Raw genomic sequence first — 19,209 nt, 5'->3', positions numbered from 1 at the left:
ACTGTGTGTATACCATGTGTACTGTGTGTATACCGTGTGTACTGTGTGTATACCGTGTGTGTACTGTGTGTATACCGTGTGTGTACTGTGTGTATACCGTGTGTACTGTGTATATACCGTGTGTACTGTGTGTATACCGTGTGTACTGTGTGTACCGTGTGTACTGTGTCTATACCGTGTGTACTGTGTATATACCGTGTGTACTGTGTGTATACCGTGTGTGTACTGTGTGTATACCGTGTGTACTGTGTGTATACCGTGTGTACTGTCTATACCGTGTGTACTGTGTATATACCGTGTATACTGTGTGTATACCGTGTGTACTGTGTGTATACCGTGTGTACTATGTGTATACATTGTGTACTGTGTCTATACCGTGTGTACTGTGTATATACCGTGTGTGTACTGTGTGTACTGTGTATACCGTGTGTACTGTGTATATACCGTGTGTACTGTGTGTATACCGTGTGTACTGTGTGTATACCGTGTGTACTATGTGTGTACTGTGTGTGTACTGTGTCTATACCGTGTGTACTGTGTATACCGTGTGTGTACTGTGTATACCGTGTGTGTACCGTGTGTACTGTGTGTATACCGTGTGTACTGTGTATACATTGTGTACTGTGTGTATACATTGTGTACTGTGTATACCGTGTGTACTGTGTGTATACCATGTGTACTGTGTGTATACCGTGTGTACTGTGTATACCGTGTGTACTGTCCCGTGTACTGTGTATACCGTCTGTACTGTGTGTACTGTGTATACCGTGTGTGTACTGTGTATACTGTGTGTGTACTGTGTACTGTATGTACCGTGTGTGTACCGTATGTGTACTGTTTATACTGTGTGTGTACTGTGTATACCGTATGCACGACTCGGCAGGCAGCTGTCTACGTTTCGCTTTGTGTGCCCGTTTTGGGAATGCATCTACTACATTTTCTACTACACAGACTACATTTACTACTTTATCTACTACAACATTTCCTACTACACCTACTACATCTACTACATGTACTACGACATCTACGACTACAATATATATTGCTACTACTAGTACTATATCTACGACTACAATATATATTGCTACTACTAGTACTATATCTACGACTACAATATATATTGCTACTACTAGTATATATCTACTACTACTACTAGTACTATATCTACTACTACTACTAGTATATATCTACTACTACTAGTACTATATCTACTACTACTACTAGTATATATCTACTACTACTAGTACTATATCTACTACTACTACTAGTATATATCTACTACTACTAGTACTATATCTACTACTACTACTAGTATATATCTACTACTACTACTAGTACTATATCTACTACTACTAGTATATATCTACTACTACTACTAGTACTATATCTACTACTACTACTAGTACTATATCTACTACTACTACTAGTCTATATCTACTACTACTACTAGTACTATATCTACTACTACTAGTACTACTACTACTACTAGTACTATCTACTACTACTACTAGTACTATATCTACTACTACTACTAGTACTATATCTACTACTACTACTAGTACTATATCTACTACTACTACTAGTACTATATCTACTACTACTACTAGTACTATATCTACTACTACTAGTACATATCTACTACTACTACTAGTACTATAGCTACTACTACTACTAGTACTATATCTACTACTACTACTAGTACTATATCTACTACTACTACTAGTACTATATCTACTACTACTACTAGTACTATATCTACTACTACTACTAGTACTATATCTACTACGACTACTAGTACTATATCTACTACTACTAGTACTATATCTACTACTACTACTAGTACTATATCTACTACTACTACTAGTACTATATCTACTACTACTACTAGTATATATCTACTACTACTACTAGTACTATATCTACTACTACTACTAGTACTATATCTACTACTACTACTAGTACTATATCTACTACTACTAGTCTATATCTACTACTACTAGTCTATATCTACTACTACTACTAGTACTATATCTACTACTACTACTAGTACTATATCTACTACTACTACTAGTCTATATCTACTACTACTACTAGTACTATATCTACTACTACTACTAGTACTATATCTACTACTACTACTAGTATATATCTACTACTACTAGTAGTCTATATCTACTACTACTACTAGTACTATATCTACTACTACTACTAGTCTATATCTACTACTACTACTAGTACTATATCTACTACTACTACTAGTACTATATCTACTACTACTACTAGTACTATATCTACTACTACTAGTCTATATCTACTACTACTAGTATATATCTACTACTACTACTAGTCTATATCTACTACTACTAGTCTATATCTACTACTACTACTAGTACTATATCTACTACTACTAGTATATATCTACTACTACTACTAGTCTATATCTACTACTACTACTAGTACTATATCTACTACTAGTCTATATCTACTACTACTACTAGTACTATATCTACTACTACTACTAGTCTATATCTACTACTACTACTAGTATATATCTACTACTACTACTAGTATATATCTACTACTACTACTAGTATATATCTACTACTACTACTAGTACTATCTCTACTACTACTACTATATCTACTACTACTACTAGTATATATCTACTACTACTACTAGTACTATATCTACTACTACTACTAGTACTATATCTACTACTACTACTAGTCTATATCTACTACTACTACTAGTACTATATCTACTACTACTACTAGTACTATATCTACTACTAGTACTAGTACTATATCTACTACTACTAGTATATCTACTACTACTAGTACTAGATCTACTACTACTACTAGTACTATATCTACTACTACTACTAGTACTATATCTACTACTAGTACTATATCTACTACTAGTACTAGATCTACTACTACTACTAGTACTATATCTACTACTACTACTAGTATATATCTACTACTACTACTAGTACTATATCTACTACTACTACTAGTATATATCTACTACTACTACTAGTCTATATCTACTACTACTACTAGTACTATATCTACTACTACTACTAGTACTATATCTACTACTACTAGTCTATATCTACTACTACTACTACTATCTACTACTACTACTAGTACTATATCTACTACTACTACTAGTACTATCTCTACTACTACTACTAGTAATATCTACTACTACTACTAGTACTATATCTACTACTACTACTAGTATATATCTACTACTACTACTAGTCTATATCTACTACTACTACTAGTACTATATCTACTACTACTACTAGTACTATATCTACTACTACTACTAGTATCTATCTACTACTACTACTAGTCTATATCTACTACTACTACTAGTACTATATCTACTACTACTACTAGTACTATATCTACTACTACTACTAGTACTATATCTACTACTACTACTATATCTACTACTACTACTAGTATATATCTACTACTACTACTAGTACTATATCTACTACTACTACTAGTACTATATCTACTACTACTACTAGTATATATCTACTACTACTACTAGTACTATATCTCCTACTACTACTAGTACTATATCTACTACTACTACTAGTATATCTACTACTACTACTAGTCTATATCTACTACTACTACTAGTACTAATCTACTACTACTACTAGTACTATATCTACTACTACTAGTACTATATCTACTACTACTACAGTACTATATCTACTACTACTACTAGTTATATCTACTACTACTACTAGTACTATATCTACTACTACTACTAGTACTATATCTACTACTACTACTAGTACTATATCTACTACTACTACTAGTACATATCTACTACTACTACTAGTACTATATCTACTACTACTACTAGTACTATATCTACTACTACTACTAGTACTATCTACTACTACTACTAGTCTATATCTACTACTACTACTACTAGTATATCTCTACTACTACTACTAGTACTATATCTACTACTATACTAGTACTATATCTACTACTACTACTAGTACTATATCTACTACTACTAGTCTATATCTACTACTACTACTAGTACTATATCTACTACTACTACTAGTCTATATCTACTACTACTACTAGTACTATATCTACTACTACTACTAGTACTATATCTACTACTACTAGTCTATATCTACTACTAGTACTAGTACTATATCTACTACTACTACTAGTATATTCTACTACTACTACTAGTACTATATCTACTACTACTACTAGTCTATATCTACTATACTAGTACTATATCTACTACTACTACTAGTATATATCTACTACTACTACTAGTCTATATCTACTACTACTAGTACTATATCTACTACTACTACTAGTACTATATCTACTACTACTACTAGTATTATCTACTACTACTAGTACTATATCTACTACTACTACTAGTACTATATCTACTACTACTACTATATATCTACTACTACTACTAGTCTATATCTACTACTACTACTAGTATATATCTACTACTACTACTAGTACTATATCTACTACTAGTACTAGTACTATATCTACTACTACTACTAGTACTATATCTACTACTACTACTAGTATATATCTACTACTACTACTATCTATATCTACTACTACTACTACTATCTATATCTACTACTACTACTACTAGTACTATATCTACTACTACTAACTACTACTAGTCTATATCTACTACTACTACTAGTACTATATCTACTACTACTACGAGTACTATATCTACTACTACTACTATCTAGTCTATATCTACTACTAGTACTAGTACTATACTACTACCTACTACTATAGATCTACTACTACTACTAGTACTATATCTACTACTACCTAGTACTATATCTACTACTACTACTAGTATATCTCTACTACACTACTAGTTCTATATCTACTACTACTAGTCTATATCTACTACTACTACTAGTCTATATCTACTACTACTACTAGTACTATATCTACTACTACTACTAGTACTAATCTACTACTACTACTAGTCTATATCTACTACTAGTACTAGTACTATATCTCTACTACTACTAGTATATATCTACTAGTCTATACACTATAGGACTACTATAGCTACACTACGACTATATATATCTCCTTACTACTACTAGTCTATAGCTACTACTACTACTACTACTAGCTACCTATATACTATATCTACTACTACGAGTCGATATCTACTACTACTACTAGTACGATATCTACTACTACTAGCTACGATAATCTACTAACTACTACTAGTACTAGATCTACTACTACTACTAGTACATATCTACTACTACTACTAGTACTTATATACTACTACTTACTAGTACTATAATATACTACTACTACTAGTACTAATACTACTACTAGTACTACGTACTAGTTATTCTACTACTACTGACTATCTATATCTAACTACTAACTACTAGTATAATATCTACTACTACTACTAGTCTACTAGCTACTAACTACTCACAGTACTATATCTACTACTACTACATAGTACTATATCTACTACTACTACTAGTACTATATCTACTACTACTACTAGTAACGATCATCTACTACTAACTACTAGTCTATATCTACGACTACTACCTAGTATATATATACTACTACTACTAGGACTAATATCGACTACTACTAGTACTATATCTACTACGACTACTAGTACGATTATCTACGACTACGACTAGTACGATATCTAACTACTACTACTATACTATATCTACTCTACTACTGTACTATCTACTCAATACTAATCTATATTCTACACTACTACTAGTTACTATATCTACTACTACTAGTACTATATCTACTACTACTACTAGTATCTCTATCTACTACTACTACTAGTCTATACTACTACTACTACTAGTCTATATCTACTACTACTACTATCTATATCTACTACACTACTAGTACTATATCTACTACTACTATACTATATCTACTACTACTACTAGTATATCTACTACTACTACTAGTACTATATCTACTACTACTACTAGTCTATATCTACTACTAGTACTAGTACTATATCTACTACTACTACTAGTATATATCTACTACTACTACTAGTCTATATCTACTACTACTACTATATCTACTACTACTACTAGTACTATATCTCTACTACTACTAGTCTATATCTACTACTACTACTATACTATCTACTACTACTACTAGTATATATCTACTACTACTAGTCTATATCTCTACTACTACTAGTCTATATCTACTACTACTACTAGTACTATATCTACTACTACTACTAGTACTATATCTACTACTACTACTAGTACTATATCTACTACTACTACTATATATATCTACTACTACTACTAGTCTATATCTACTACTACTACTAGTCTATATCTACTACTACTACTAGTACTATATCTACTACTACTAGTACTATATCTACTACTACTACTAGTACTATATCTACTACTACTACTAGTACTATATCTACTACTACTACTAGTACTATACTACTACTACTACTAGTCTATATCTACTACTACTACTAGTACTATATCTACTACTACTAGTACTATATCTACTACTACTAGTACTATATCTACTACTACTACTAGTACTATATCTACTACTACTACTAGTACTATATCTACTACTACTACTAGTACTATATCTACTACTACTACTAGTACTATATCTACTACTACTACTAGTATATATCTACTACTACTACTAGTACTATATCTACGACTACTACTAGTACTATATCTACTACTACGAGTACTATATCTACTACTACTACTATACTATATCTACTACTACTAGTACTATATCACTACTACTACAAGTACTATATCTACTACTACTATAGCTATATCTACTACTACTGACTAGTACTATATCTACTACTACTACTAGTACTATATCTACTACTACTACTAGTAATATATCTACTACTACCCTAGTACTATTATCTACTACTACTAGTACTATATCTACTACTACTACTATACATATCTACTACTATACTAGTACTATATCTACTACTACTACTAGTACTATATCTACTACTACTACTAGTACTATATCTACTACTACTACTAGTACTATATCTACTACTCTACTAGTACTATATCTACCTACTACTAGTACTATATCTACTCCTACTACTAGTACTATATCTACTACTAGTACTATATCTACTACTAGTACTATATCTACTACTCTACTATATATATCTACTACTACTACTAGTACTATATCTACTACTACTACTAGTATATATCTAATACTACTACTAGTATATATCTACTACTACTACTAGTCTATCTACTACTACTACTAGTACTATCTAGTACTACTACTACTACTACTATATCTATACTACTACTAGTACTCTATCTACTACTACTAGTCTATATCTACTACTACTACTAGTACTATATCTACTACTACTACTAGTACTATATCTACTACTACTACTAGTACTATATCTACTACTACTACTAGTACTATCTACTACTACTACTAGTATATCTACTACTACTACTAGTACTATATCTACTACTACTACTAGTACTATATCTACTACTACTACTAGTACTATATCTACTACTACTACTAGTACTATATCTACTACTACTACTAGTACTATATCTACGACTACTACTAGTACTATATCTACTACTACTACTAGTACTATATCTACTACTACTACTAGTACTATATCTACTACTACTACTAGTACTATATCTACTACTACTACTAGTACTATATCTACTACTACTACTAGTACTATATCTACTACTACTACTAGTACTATATCTACTACTACTACTAGTACTATATCTACTACTACTACTAGTACTATATCTACTACTACTACTAGTACTATATCTACTACTACTACTAGTACTATATCTACTACTACTACTAGTACTATATCTACTACTACTAGTACTATATCTACTACTACTACTAGTACTATATCTACTAGTACTATATCTACTACTAGTACTATATCTACTACTAGTACTATATCTACTACTAGTACTATATCTACTACTACTACTAGTACTATATCTACTAGTACTAGTACTATATCTACGACTAGTACTATATCTACTACTAGTACTATATCTACTACTAGTACTATATCTACTACTACTACTAGTACTATATCTACTACTACTACTAGTACTATATCTACTACTAGTACTATATCTACTACTACTACTAGTACTATATCTACTACTAGTACTATATCTACTACTAGTACTAGTACTATATCTACGACTACCGCGTAAAGCGAGGGTAGCCTTTACAGTATTAGGCGGAAAGGCAAATGTGACGGCATCCAATGAGTAAAACACAAAATAAATAACCCGCACACACACACACACGGCCAACCAGATGTACAACAGGAGACCCATGCCATGCACGACTGCGCCTTTCACAGAGCGGCACGGGTTTATCATTGTCCACCGCATTCGCTCAAAAATGTCAAAAACGGCCCGGCTCAGAAGTTGTTTATTTTTGTCTTAAGAGGGCAGCCCTTTAAACCGGCACCATCTGCTATGATCAACGCAACACGGTATATAAATATTTCTCAATTTACAAAGTCGTTTTTTTACTTTCAAATATAAGTCTATTGCCAACACTTGCCTAGTAATGCACTTCTCAAATCCGGATTGAATCTTGGGTAATACATGTTTTGGAAACCTTGCATAAATACGAAACACAGGACGGCATTTAGTTCGAATACTTTAACAGTCGTACAGCTGCCCAACCTCGTGTGGGACCTTGTAAAGCTAAGCAGGCTAGAGCCTGGAGAGTGGTTGGATGAGCAACCACCATGCATAACGGGTTGCTGTGGGTTGCTGCTGCTGCTGCTGTTGCTAGGCTGCTGTTGTGCGCATCACAGGGGCAGGGCAGCTAAAACAATCCACGGTTGTACTGCTCTATGCTCCCGGTGTCTCCACCATCCGCACCGTGACCAGCCCCCACAAGACACGCGGCGTACGGAGGGGAATAGGCATCACCATCCAGCAGCAGCGGAGAGACGCGCGTGTCGCGCACCGTCGATCAACAGTCAAGCCACTCGGCCGTCGTCAGCGCCGTCACAAGAACAACGTGTGGGGGGGGGGGGGGACAGCGAATTCCCACGTGTCCCGGCGCATTTTGATGAACGATCGCAGCGATTTTTAGAGCGGCCAAGTAACCACTTGTAATAAAGATATGGATTGATAAACGGCTTAGTAACATTACACGCCTTCGTTTTTATCAAGCGCGCTCTCTTCTCATCTCTCTCTCTCTCCGTGCCAGAACGTTTCTAGCTCGACCCGCCAGTGATGTGAACGCGGGCTACCGCTGGGGAGCGGCGCTCGAAGGCTCCCAAAACGCACCGAGCGGAGAGCAGCGCTCGCTCCAGCTCCCTCCGCCGGGGGGATTGAGAGAGACGGCCCGGCCGATGGGGGCGGTGGGATGAAGGCGTCCCCAGGGCGGCCGGCAGGACTCGAGGCACGGAGGAGTCGAGCCGGAGGGAGGGTGAGGCGAGCCCACTGCTGCCAACGGGCGCCGGGTTTATTGCTTCTTAGTTTTGTGTCTCGACATCTCCCCTGCTCGTAACGGGATGGTGTGGCAACACTGGACTGCAGCAATCAATCAAATTCATTTTGATTTTAATCCGGTGCAGGTTTTGCGTCGGTCGACTATAATAAGCGTGTTGCACCTACGACAAAAGTTTGAATGAATTTGAGGTGACGAACAAAAGCAAACGGAGACGCTTGCTCTACTCTACAAACGAGCAGTCCATTTCCCCTGGGAGTCATGCGACGTTCACGCACACCGAACCCAGACGTGGCAAATCCACCCTGGCACGAAACGCAACACCTCGAGACGCACTTCACCTCGGCAACCACTGTGAATAGACATCTATCAACCACCAGCGGCAGTTTTAGTTTTCTTTTTGCTTTTACAGAGTTCCAAGGTTGCACGAAGTGCTAGAACAAAACCGTTTTAAGTTTTTTATTAATCCGAGACACAGGCTTCGTTATTACGCAGTGCGCTCAAGTGCTTTTGGAAACAGCTTTGGCACAGCATCGGTTCGTGCTCAAAAGAAGAGCGGATGAGGTCAGAGTTACAAAGATTAACTTTAGTGCAGAGCGCACGTGCAAGGCAGTCACGCAAGCCACGTGATGTGTGTAAGTTCACTTGGGTGCGAGTCACACGGCGGCGTTCCCACCACGTCACCCCCCACCGGCCAAGTCCGTGAATTCCGTGAATTCGGGTTCGATATTCGAGTTAAGAGTCCATTATTAGCGTGTTTTTCGTGAACGTTTCCTGTTTGTACCGTATCTTGCTTGCTTCACGATACCGAATGCATCACCAGCAGACAACCTTTCAATAAAGAGTGAACGTATTCTCGCAAAATCGCGGCGAAAAGACGCGCGCTTCGCGATCGTGCAGGAATTAATTTTTTAGCGTAGACTCATCACGCACGAGACGACATCGCGCTGCGTCGCTGCGCCGGATGCGGTGCGGGCGGGCGGAAGGTGATCGCGCGCCGTGGCGGGCCGAGTTGTAAACATAGCGGGGGCTTCAAATTCGTGGGTAATCAACGAAGACGAATAACACATTTACGCCACAAGGCATCGACACGAAACCCAAAACAAAACGACTCGCGCGCTCAGTCGTCCCTGAAGCGGGTGGCCGCACGAGGCGGCCGGGAGGAACGTGAGCTCACGAGGCTTTTCCCACGATGCCCTGCGGGACGAACGAGCATTGGACTTCAGCGCCCGTAACCATTTGTGTTGCTCCCCCTCACGGCGGACGTCGATGCCCCGTTGTCGACGGGAGACGACGTTTTGATCGGGCGCGAGTTTTCCTCGAGAAACTCCCCTTACGGAGCGGGGGGGAGGAGGTGGGGGGTTTGGGCGTCGTTACAGACAGGGCCGTTCGTCGTCAGCCTGACGGTTGCCGGGGGGCAGGGTAGGGGCAAAGGAGGGTGGAGGTGCTTGTTTCGTCGATAGCGATGGGGGTCCGGTGCACGGTGGGAGCTCGCGGACGGTTCCACGGTGGCAGCCGTCGCCCGGCGGAGTCGCGAATTGGTGACGCGGCCGGCACGGGCAGTGCGGTCCCGGCTAGAGTTCGGAGCGGGAGCGCGTGATGCGCGGCCCCTTCCGCTTCTCGCGCTTCTCCTCCTGCTTCCTCCTCTTCTCCTCCTTCCGGAACGCCTCGCGCAGCACCTGCGTGTCCCTCAGCATCTGAGCCCCCCCCCCCGCCCCCAGGTGCGCGTGACACCACAACAATCACGGCAGGGGTTGGCGAGCGAACACGGGGCGCGGAAATAAACGCAGCGCCGTGTCTTGCGTTTAAACGTCCGTGAGCCGCTGCGCGCAGAAAGTCGGAATTACCTTCTCCTCGTCCAGCTGGAAGGGGTTGTGATATTCGGGCGACTTCTCGATGAGACCCAGCTCCTGCGACGCCTGGGCTCAAAACAGATCAACACCAGCGCACGCACGGGTATCAAAACAAAGAACCCGGAGGAAACCCATGCAGAACAGTGGGGGGGGGGGAAGGAGAGAATATACAAACTCCACGCCGTAAGAGGCGCCCGGATCGGGAATGGAGCCCGGCTACCGTCTTGTCGCCTCACCAGGCCCAGCAGCTGCGCGTGGGTGCCGTCGGCGAAGACGCCTGTGCCGTTGCAGAAGAGGAGGCCCCAGCGCACGAGGGCGAGGCGCTCCGCGCTGCCGTCCACGTAGCTGTGCACGATGCGCGGGAAGCGCAGGAGCACGTCGCCGAAGAACGCCACGTTCTCCACCACGTGGGAGAACGCTGCCGGGGGGGGGGGGGGGGGCGGCACGGGACGATGGTCGCTTCACGACGCCACGAGGGAGCGCCTTGCGCCTCGGCGCAAACGCCCGCGCCGCTATAACGGACGACGCGAGCCGGCAAACAAACTAACTCTGAATAAATGTAACATTTTATCTATTGCCGACGCTGAAAGCACGGAATGGAATGGCACCAGATCGCTTGACGATTATCATGGTTGGCTACGTATGGTGCGAAAGAAGTTCAACATACATACATGGTCTCCCTATAAGCCTCAGCATGATGCCAGGCCTGGTAACCAAGGCTATATTTCTGTCCGGGTCAGTGACCCAGAAAACGTTTCCACGCCTGGCACACCGCATACGGTATACCTCTCGATATGGTTGTAGCTGCTACAAGTCACATCCCTATCCCAGTCTTCCTATTACGCGAAAAATAACCAGCGAAGATTGGGGCCCTGGCAGTAACGGTGGGCACCCCGTACCGTCCCTCTGTCGGGCGTCGTCGGGGATGGGGCCTGAAGGCAGCACGTTGGCGGCAGCCAGGATCACGCGCGATTCCTCCAGCACCTGATGCACACACACACGCACACACACACACACATACGCGCACACACGCGCACACACGCACACACACGCACACACACGCACACACACGCACACACACGCACACACACGCACACACACACGCACGCACACACACGCACACACACGCACACACACGCACACACACGCACACACACACGCACGCACACACACGCACACGCACGCACACGCACACACACACACGCACACACACGCACACACACGCACACGCACGCACACGCACACACACACACGCACACACACGCACACACACGCACACACACGCACACACACGCACACGCACGCACACGCACACACACACACGCACACACACACACACACACGCACCTTATTAGTCACTGCGAGCTGTGCCACAGGGCAGCAAACTGAACACTTCGGCATTCGCATTTATTGGAGGATTAATGCCCCAGCATCTCAATGTGCCTTGAATCTCATCTCAATCGTTCCAATGCCCGGCTGCAAGTATTCTTTAGCCTAGGGGACTCCCGTAGGACAGCCGTCCCTGTGCAGAGGAGGTCCAGGTCTGCTTTCAGATATTTACTAATTTAATTCGTTTAACCCCAGGTGAGATCTCAAGAGCGGCCTGGGTCAATAAAACGTCAGAAGCAACAACACAAAACCCTCACTTGCACCATCTCCATGCGGCGCTGCTCCCTCTGGGTACAAACACGCAAAAGCACGACTGACGCAGAAGCTCAACACGTCCGTCGACAAACCAACACTGCGGCGGCCTTAAAAGAACAAAAACTGAAATGTAGCAAGGGGCGTGACGAAGGGCCATTCGCCCCCCTGAAACGTTGCCCTACGAACGCATTCGGTCACCTTGAAGAGGCCCTGCAGCATGATGTCGATGATCTTGTACTGCTGCTGGAGGTCCCTCAGCTCAATGAGGGTCTTGAGGGCGTTCATCTGCTCCTTGCGTTTGACCTCGAACAGCTTCTTGTCTTGGCGCCCGTCGAGTCAAGGCGTCGGCGGCGATCGCAACGATTCCCAAAAGGGAGCGCCGGACTCGGAGAAGTGGCGATCCGACGGCGCTCGGACAGAGAGGTCGAACCGCTCACTGCGCAACTCGAGCCCGGCGAGTCGTTCCCAATCCACGACGCGCAGGCGCACGCCGCGTTCCGCAGGGCAGCGGCTTCACTCGGCGACTTACAAGCTCATCATAATTACAACAACAATAATGTCGAGATTTGAAGTTTTCGTGACTGCAAGGATCCATACTCTTTGGTTCTTTTGGTAAAGTCAAAATAAAAAATATATTTTTCATCTACGTGACTTTACCGACAGAACCAAAGAGTAATAATAATCTCGATTTGTAACACGCTGCACAGTAACCGCTCGCTCTCGACCAGAGATAACGACTCTGATGGGCAGCAGCAGCAGCAGCATTCAGATGGCGCACCGGCTCTACCAATAATTAAGTTGTTATCGGCCAACTAATGCGCATTCATTCGCTTGAGTGCATCGGTTCCCAACCTGTGGTCCAGAAGCCCATGGGGAAGTGGTCCACGGAACTCTTGCAGACACGATGCTTGGCAATAGCTCGCATTCTGCAATGTTATTGGGGCACGCAGTCCACGAGCCACAGCAGAAATCGGTACCACCAAGGGGAGCAATACTTCGGCAGTACCGATTAATGCGACAAATATGGGTGGATTATTTGACAACCCCGCTCATTTTCAAATCGATCTCACAATCATTCAGTCCCCGTGAGTGGCCGCACGAAGAGGCTGGAGCCACGGCGGTGACGCCACCCCGGGCGGTAGTCGTGACGAGGATACAGAGACCGAGGGAGACCTTGTCCGGGGCGGTGCGTCGCTCCTGGGCCTCCGCAGCAGCAGCGGCGGCGACCGCGAGCAGCAGCAGCAGCAGCGCAGTGGTCGTGGCGGCGCCACCACCGCACCACCGTGGCCACACCACGGGCACACGAGCGCCCATTTCCTCGCCAGCCAGAGGTGCCTGGGTGGGCAAGGTGCGAGGCGCGGGTGAGCAGGGCGATCCGGCACCCACCGATTCACTCCGGCGCCCACCGATTCACTCCGGCGCCCACCGATTCACTCCGGCGCCCACCGATTCACTCCGGCGCCCACCGATTCACTCCGGCGCCCACCGATTCACTCCGGCGCCCACCGATTCACTCCGGCGCCCACCGATTCACTCCGGCGCCCACCGATTCACTCCGGCGCCCACCGATTCACTCCGGCGCCCACCGATTCACTCCGGCGCCCACCGATTCACTCCGGCGCCCACCGATTCACTCCGGCGCCCACCGATTCACTCCGGCGCCCACCGATTCACTCCGGCGCCCACCGATTCACTCCGGCGCCCACCGATTCACTCCGGCGCCCACCGATTCACTCCGGCGCCCACCGATTCACTCCGGCGCCCACCGATTCACTCCGGCGCCCACCGATTCACTCCGGCGCCCACCGATTCACTCCGGCGCCCACCGATTCACTCCGGCGCCCACCGATTCACTCCGGCGCCCACAGATTCACTCCGGCGCCCTCCGATTCACTCCGGCGCCCTCCGATTCACTCCGGCGCCCTCCGATTCACTCCGGCGCCCTCCGATTCACTCCGGCGCCCTCCGATTCACTCCGGCGCCCACCGATTCACTCCGGCGCCCTCCGATTCACTCCGGCGCCCTCCGATTCACTCCGGCGCCCACCGATTCACTCCGGCGCCCTCCGATTCACTCCGGCGCCCACCGATTCACTCCGGCGCCCACCGATTCACTCCGGCGCCCACCGATTCACTCCGGCGCCCTCCGATTCACTCCGGCGCCCTCCGATTCACTCCGGCGCCCTCCGATTCACTCCGGCGCCCTCCGATTCACTCCGGCGCCCACCGATTCACTCCGGCGCCCTCCGATTCACTCCGGCGCCCACCGATTCACTCCGGCGCCCTCCGATTCACTCCGGCGCCCACCGATTCACTCCGGCGCCCTCCGATTCACTCCGGCGCCCACCGATTCACTCCGGCGCCCTCCGATTCACTCCGGCGCCCTCCGATTCACTCCGGCGCCCACCGATTCACTCCGGCGCCCTCCGATTCACTTCGGCGCCCTCCGATTCACTCCGGCGCCCTCCGATTCACTCCGGCGCCCTCCGATTCACTCCGGCGCCCACCGATTCACTCCGGCGCCCTCCGATTCACTCCGGCGCCCACCGATTCACTCCGGCGCCCACCGATTCACTCCGGCGCCCACCGATTCACTCCGGCGCCCTCCGATTCACTCCGGCGCCCTCCGATTCACTCCGGCGCCCTCCGATTCACTCCGGCGCCCTCCGATTCACTCCGGCGCCCTCCGATTCACTGCGGTGCTCAAGTCGCCTCCTTTTCTCTCTTCTGTGGCGACGATCGTGGTTAGCGCTCCTGTCAGCACCAATCGTTGATTCGTCCATGCGGGTTGAGGGATCGGTCTCTCACGGACACGGACTGTGTCGTAACTCATGCACCATATTGTGTTCAGCCACCACGCTTCAGGTCACAACAACATCAATTACCCACCCACCTACCCATTCACACCGTCACTCACCCCGTCACTCACTCACCCCGTCACTCACTCACCCCGTCACTCACTTACTCACTCATTCACCCCATCCCTCACTCACTCACTCACTCACCCTGTCACTCACTCACCCTGTCACTCACTCACCCTGTCACTCACCCCGTCACTCACTCACTCACTCACCCTGTCACTCACTCACTCACTCACCCTGTCACTCACTCACCCTGTCACTCACCCCGTCACTCACTCACCCCGTCACTCACTCACCCTGTCACTCACTCACTCACCCTGTCACTCACCACACTGCAGGTCGCAACATTTCTGCTTTTTCCCTCACACCGCTCGGTTTTGGAGTTACCTTCCAATTGTTACTTAACTCTTGCTGAACTCTTGCTTAACTTTGAAAGTGCTGTTTGATGATTGCCGCTTGACGTTCTGGGGCCTTTGACGGTGTGCTCATGAAACCGCGTAAAACATTTACCTTGTCCGTATCGTATATCGATGACTAAATTAGAGACAAAGATCCCCCGTATAGCCTGTAACAGACTGTTGGGGCAAGTGCTGTTCGCGAGCACCTATGAAGGCCGGCACGGCGCACGAGGGGGTGGGTGGCCAGCACCACGCCCGACCGTTTTTGTCTCTCCAGTGGCGATGTTTACACATCGCACCAGGTACTCATTTGAGGCCGAGTCGACCTAGGGGAGGCCCAGGACCGGTTCAGCGAAAATCGAACCCGGGTCGCCAGGTACGTAGCGCAGCGTGGCGCTAACCACAACACCACCGCTCCCCACGACTTCACGACATTGGAGACCGCCAGCAAAGCACCACAGGCGACTGTGAACTCGTAAACAACCCGACCACCACGACAGCCGCAGTACACCCGTCCATCTGTGCGAGAATCAAAGCCTTGTTCATTTATACTGGTAGGAACCACCTGGTTCCACCAGCCCACAGGGGATTATTGTGTCCGTCCGTCCGTCGTGTAGGGAGGGGCTGGGTGGGGAGGGGCTGGGAGGGGCGTGGGAGGGGCTGGTCACCCCGTGGTGCCCTTATAAAACTCAACGTTTAACCTACTCACGCCGGCTTGTGCCCGCCCTCACAGTCGGGCATTTTTGCGGAATACACCACGCCGCCGTTGACCCTGCAGGCCATTGACCGAGCAACCCAACGTTCCTACCAGCTCCCTCCGCAGGAATGTGTATTGCGAGCGATGGTCACGACGAAAGACAGGGGGAGAGGGGCAGAGTTGGTGTCGTGGTGGCGCTGTTCATCCTCCTCCTCCACCGTTGCAGGAGCACAGACACCACGATGGAGGTGGTGGTGGTGGCGGTGCTGGCTGCATGGCCAGCCACAGTCGAGTGCCGTTCAGGCTACGAGGCCGATCGCGATGAGCGGGGGGTGGGAAGTGAATTTCGTTCGGTGAAGATTTCGGTTCGAGCCGATCGATGAGTTGGTGAATCCGGGCGACCCCACCACCAAGACACGTGGCGAGGCTTGGGTTGTGCTTCCATCGATTTGTCCGCAGGACACTTTGTATAGCGGCCTCTAGTGGCAACGAAGGCGATGCCAGGCGAGACACACGAAGCTCTCGCTTCTGCCGAAACACCTCGCCACGTTTCACGCGCGGCTCTGCACCCCCCCCCCCCCTGCTGCGCTGACTCCTGGCAATTCCACGTTACTGTGACGAGGCGCGGTCCATCCCGAGTGACAGCACCTACCGAACTACAGGAAATCGCTGCTTGTGAACTCCGCTGACGATCTCGCATCATGCATCGATCTACTCCGTCGTCGTGATCAATATCGGCCATGGGCAATCCACTGCTGGATGAGGGCCTCCCCAAGGCACCGCCACACCGACCACAGCACGACACTGCCTCGCACCGCCGTGACGAACACTTCAAATAGCGACCAGCAACACACCGTCATCTATACACGGTGTGTGTAAACAGTAGCTTGTGATCGTAACGACAGTAAGCTACTGTAGATACAGTACAGTGTACAGTATATATAAACACGTGGCTCGGTGCTGTAACACGTGGGCCGCGCACTGTACGAAGACGCCACGTGTGTGTGTGTAGTACGACACGTGTGTGTAGTACGACACGTGTGTGTAGTACGACACGTGTGTGTAGTACGACACGTGTGTGTAGTACGACACGTGTGTGTAGTACGACACGTGTGTGTAGTACGACACGTGTGTGTAGTACGACACGTGTGTGTAGTACGACACGTGTGTGTAGTACGACACGTGTGTGTGTAGTACGACACGTGTGTGTGTAGTACGACACGTGTGTGTGTGTGTAGTACGACACGTGTGTGTGTGTGTGTTGTACGACACGTGTGTGTGTGTGTTGTACGACACGTGTGTGTGTGTGTTGTACGACACGTGTGTGTGTGTGGTGGACACGTGTGTGTGTTGTACGACACGTGTGTGTGTGTGTGGTGTTGTACGACACGTGTGTGTGTGTGGTGGACACGTGTGTGTGTTGTACGACACGTGTGTGTGTGGTGTTATACGACACGTGTGCGTGTGGTGTTATACAACACACGTGTGTGTGGTACAACACGGCACATCGCCATTCAAACACAGCAAGTGCTGTTAGCGAGCAGCACCTGTGAAGGCCGGCACGGCACACGGGGGGAGAGGGGGTGGCCAACACCACGCCCGGCCGCCTTTGTCTCACCAAGCACTCATGGTTTGTATACACACCGCGCCGAGGTACTCACTTGAGGCTGAGCCAACCTAGGAGAGCCCCCCCCCCGAACCGGTTCAAGTGTTCGCCGTCACCGTTGTTTGTTCGCGAGCAGGAATCGAACCCCGGTTCGCTTGTCGAGTTCGGCGCTCACCGCTGCGCCACCGCTCCTCACAGAGACACGCACCGGCTGCTGCTGCTGTTGTTATTGTTGTTGTTTTGTTGTTGTTATTGTTGTTGTTAACACGTGGCGCCTCGTACACAAACAGGCGCGAGCAGTGGCGCTGTGTGCCGTGGCCCACAGACGTCGCATCCTCATCCCCATCCCACCCCCTTCGCGTGGCCCGTGGAGTTCCTCCTCCGAATAAATTATAATTTATTATCGTATCGGCACTTCCACCCCCCCCACCACCACCACCCAGACAGTCTTCGTTGTTTGCCGTGTTTGTGGAGCTGTGTGTTTGTGTGTGTTGGCTCTCTCCGCTTGACTCAAAGAGTTCATCGCTGTGTCGACGGGACAGAACCTCGCGACAACGTTTCGTTCACTCTGGGCCG

General features: G+C 46.3%; 1 protein-coding gene across 3 annotated transcripts; it reads right to left on the bottom strand.

Annotated features, from left to right (window-relative positions):
- Positions 1–10,145: 10,145 nt before the first annotated feature.
- LOC133340973 (coiled-coil domain-containing protein 134-like) lies at positions 10,146–18,963 on the bottom strand. Of its 3 annotated transcripts, none has more exons than XM_061549529.1 (7): positions 18,689–18,963; positions 14,230–14,407; positions 13,271–13,392; positions 12,328–12,412; positions 11,665–11,846; positions 11,423–11,494; positions 10,146–11,272 (listed from the first exon to the last, which is right to left on the bottom strand). In XM_061549529.1, exons 2-7 carry the CDS (start codon positions 14,384–14,386, stop codon positions 11,150–11,152), a joined length of 741 nt encoding a protein of 246 aa, XP_061405513.1. In that variant the 5' UTR covers positions 14,387–14,407; positions 18,689–18,963; the 3' UTR covers positions 10,146–11,149. The 3 variants fall into 3 exon arrangements, with proteins under 3 accessions (XP_061405513.1, XP_061405512.1, XP_061405514.1); XM_061549528.1 differs by lacking the exon at positions 18,689–18,963 and adding an exon at positions 17,680–18,054; XM_061549530.1 differs by lacking the exon at positions 18,689–18,963 and adding an exon at positions 16,261–16,917.
- Positions 18,964–19,209: the final 246 nt, after the last annotated feature.

Source organism: Lethenteron reissneri, chromosome 10 (assembly GCF_015708825.2).
Source record: "Lethenteron reissneri isolate LAM-NWPU_2019-01 chromosome 10, ASM1570882v1, whole genome shotgun sequence".
In the NCBI taxonomy this organism is placed as follows: Eukaryota; Metazoa; Chordata; class Hyperoartia; order Petromyzontiformes; family Petromyzontidae; genus Lethenteron; species Lethenteron reissneri.
This window is presented reverse-complemented; position numbering and strand designations above follow the sequence as displayed.

Excerpts from the sequence above, each read along its gene's own strand:
- LOC133340973 (XM_061549528.1), bottom strand. The coding sequence starts at position 17,769 with ATGGCCGATATTGATCACGACGACGGAGTAGATCGATGCATGATGCGA. Across the intron at positions 11,847-12,327 it reads CGACGCCCGACAGAGGGACG|CGTTCTCCCACGTGGTGGAG; the intron begins GTACGGGGTGCC and ends CCCCCCCGGCAG. Across the intron at positions 11,495-11,664 it reads ACGCGCAGCTGCTGGGCCTG|GCGTCGCAGGAGCTGGGTCT; the intron begins GTGAGGCGACAA and ends TTTTGAGCCCAG.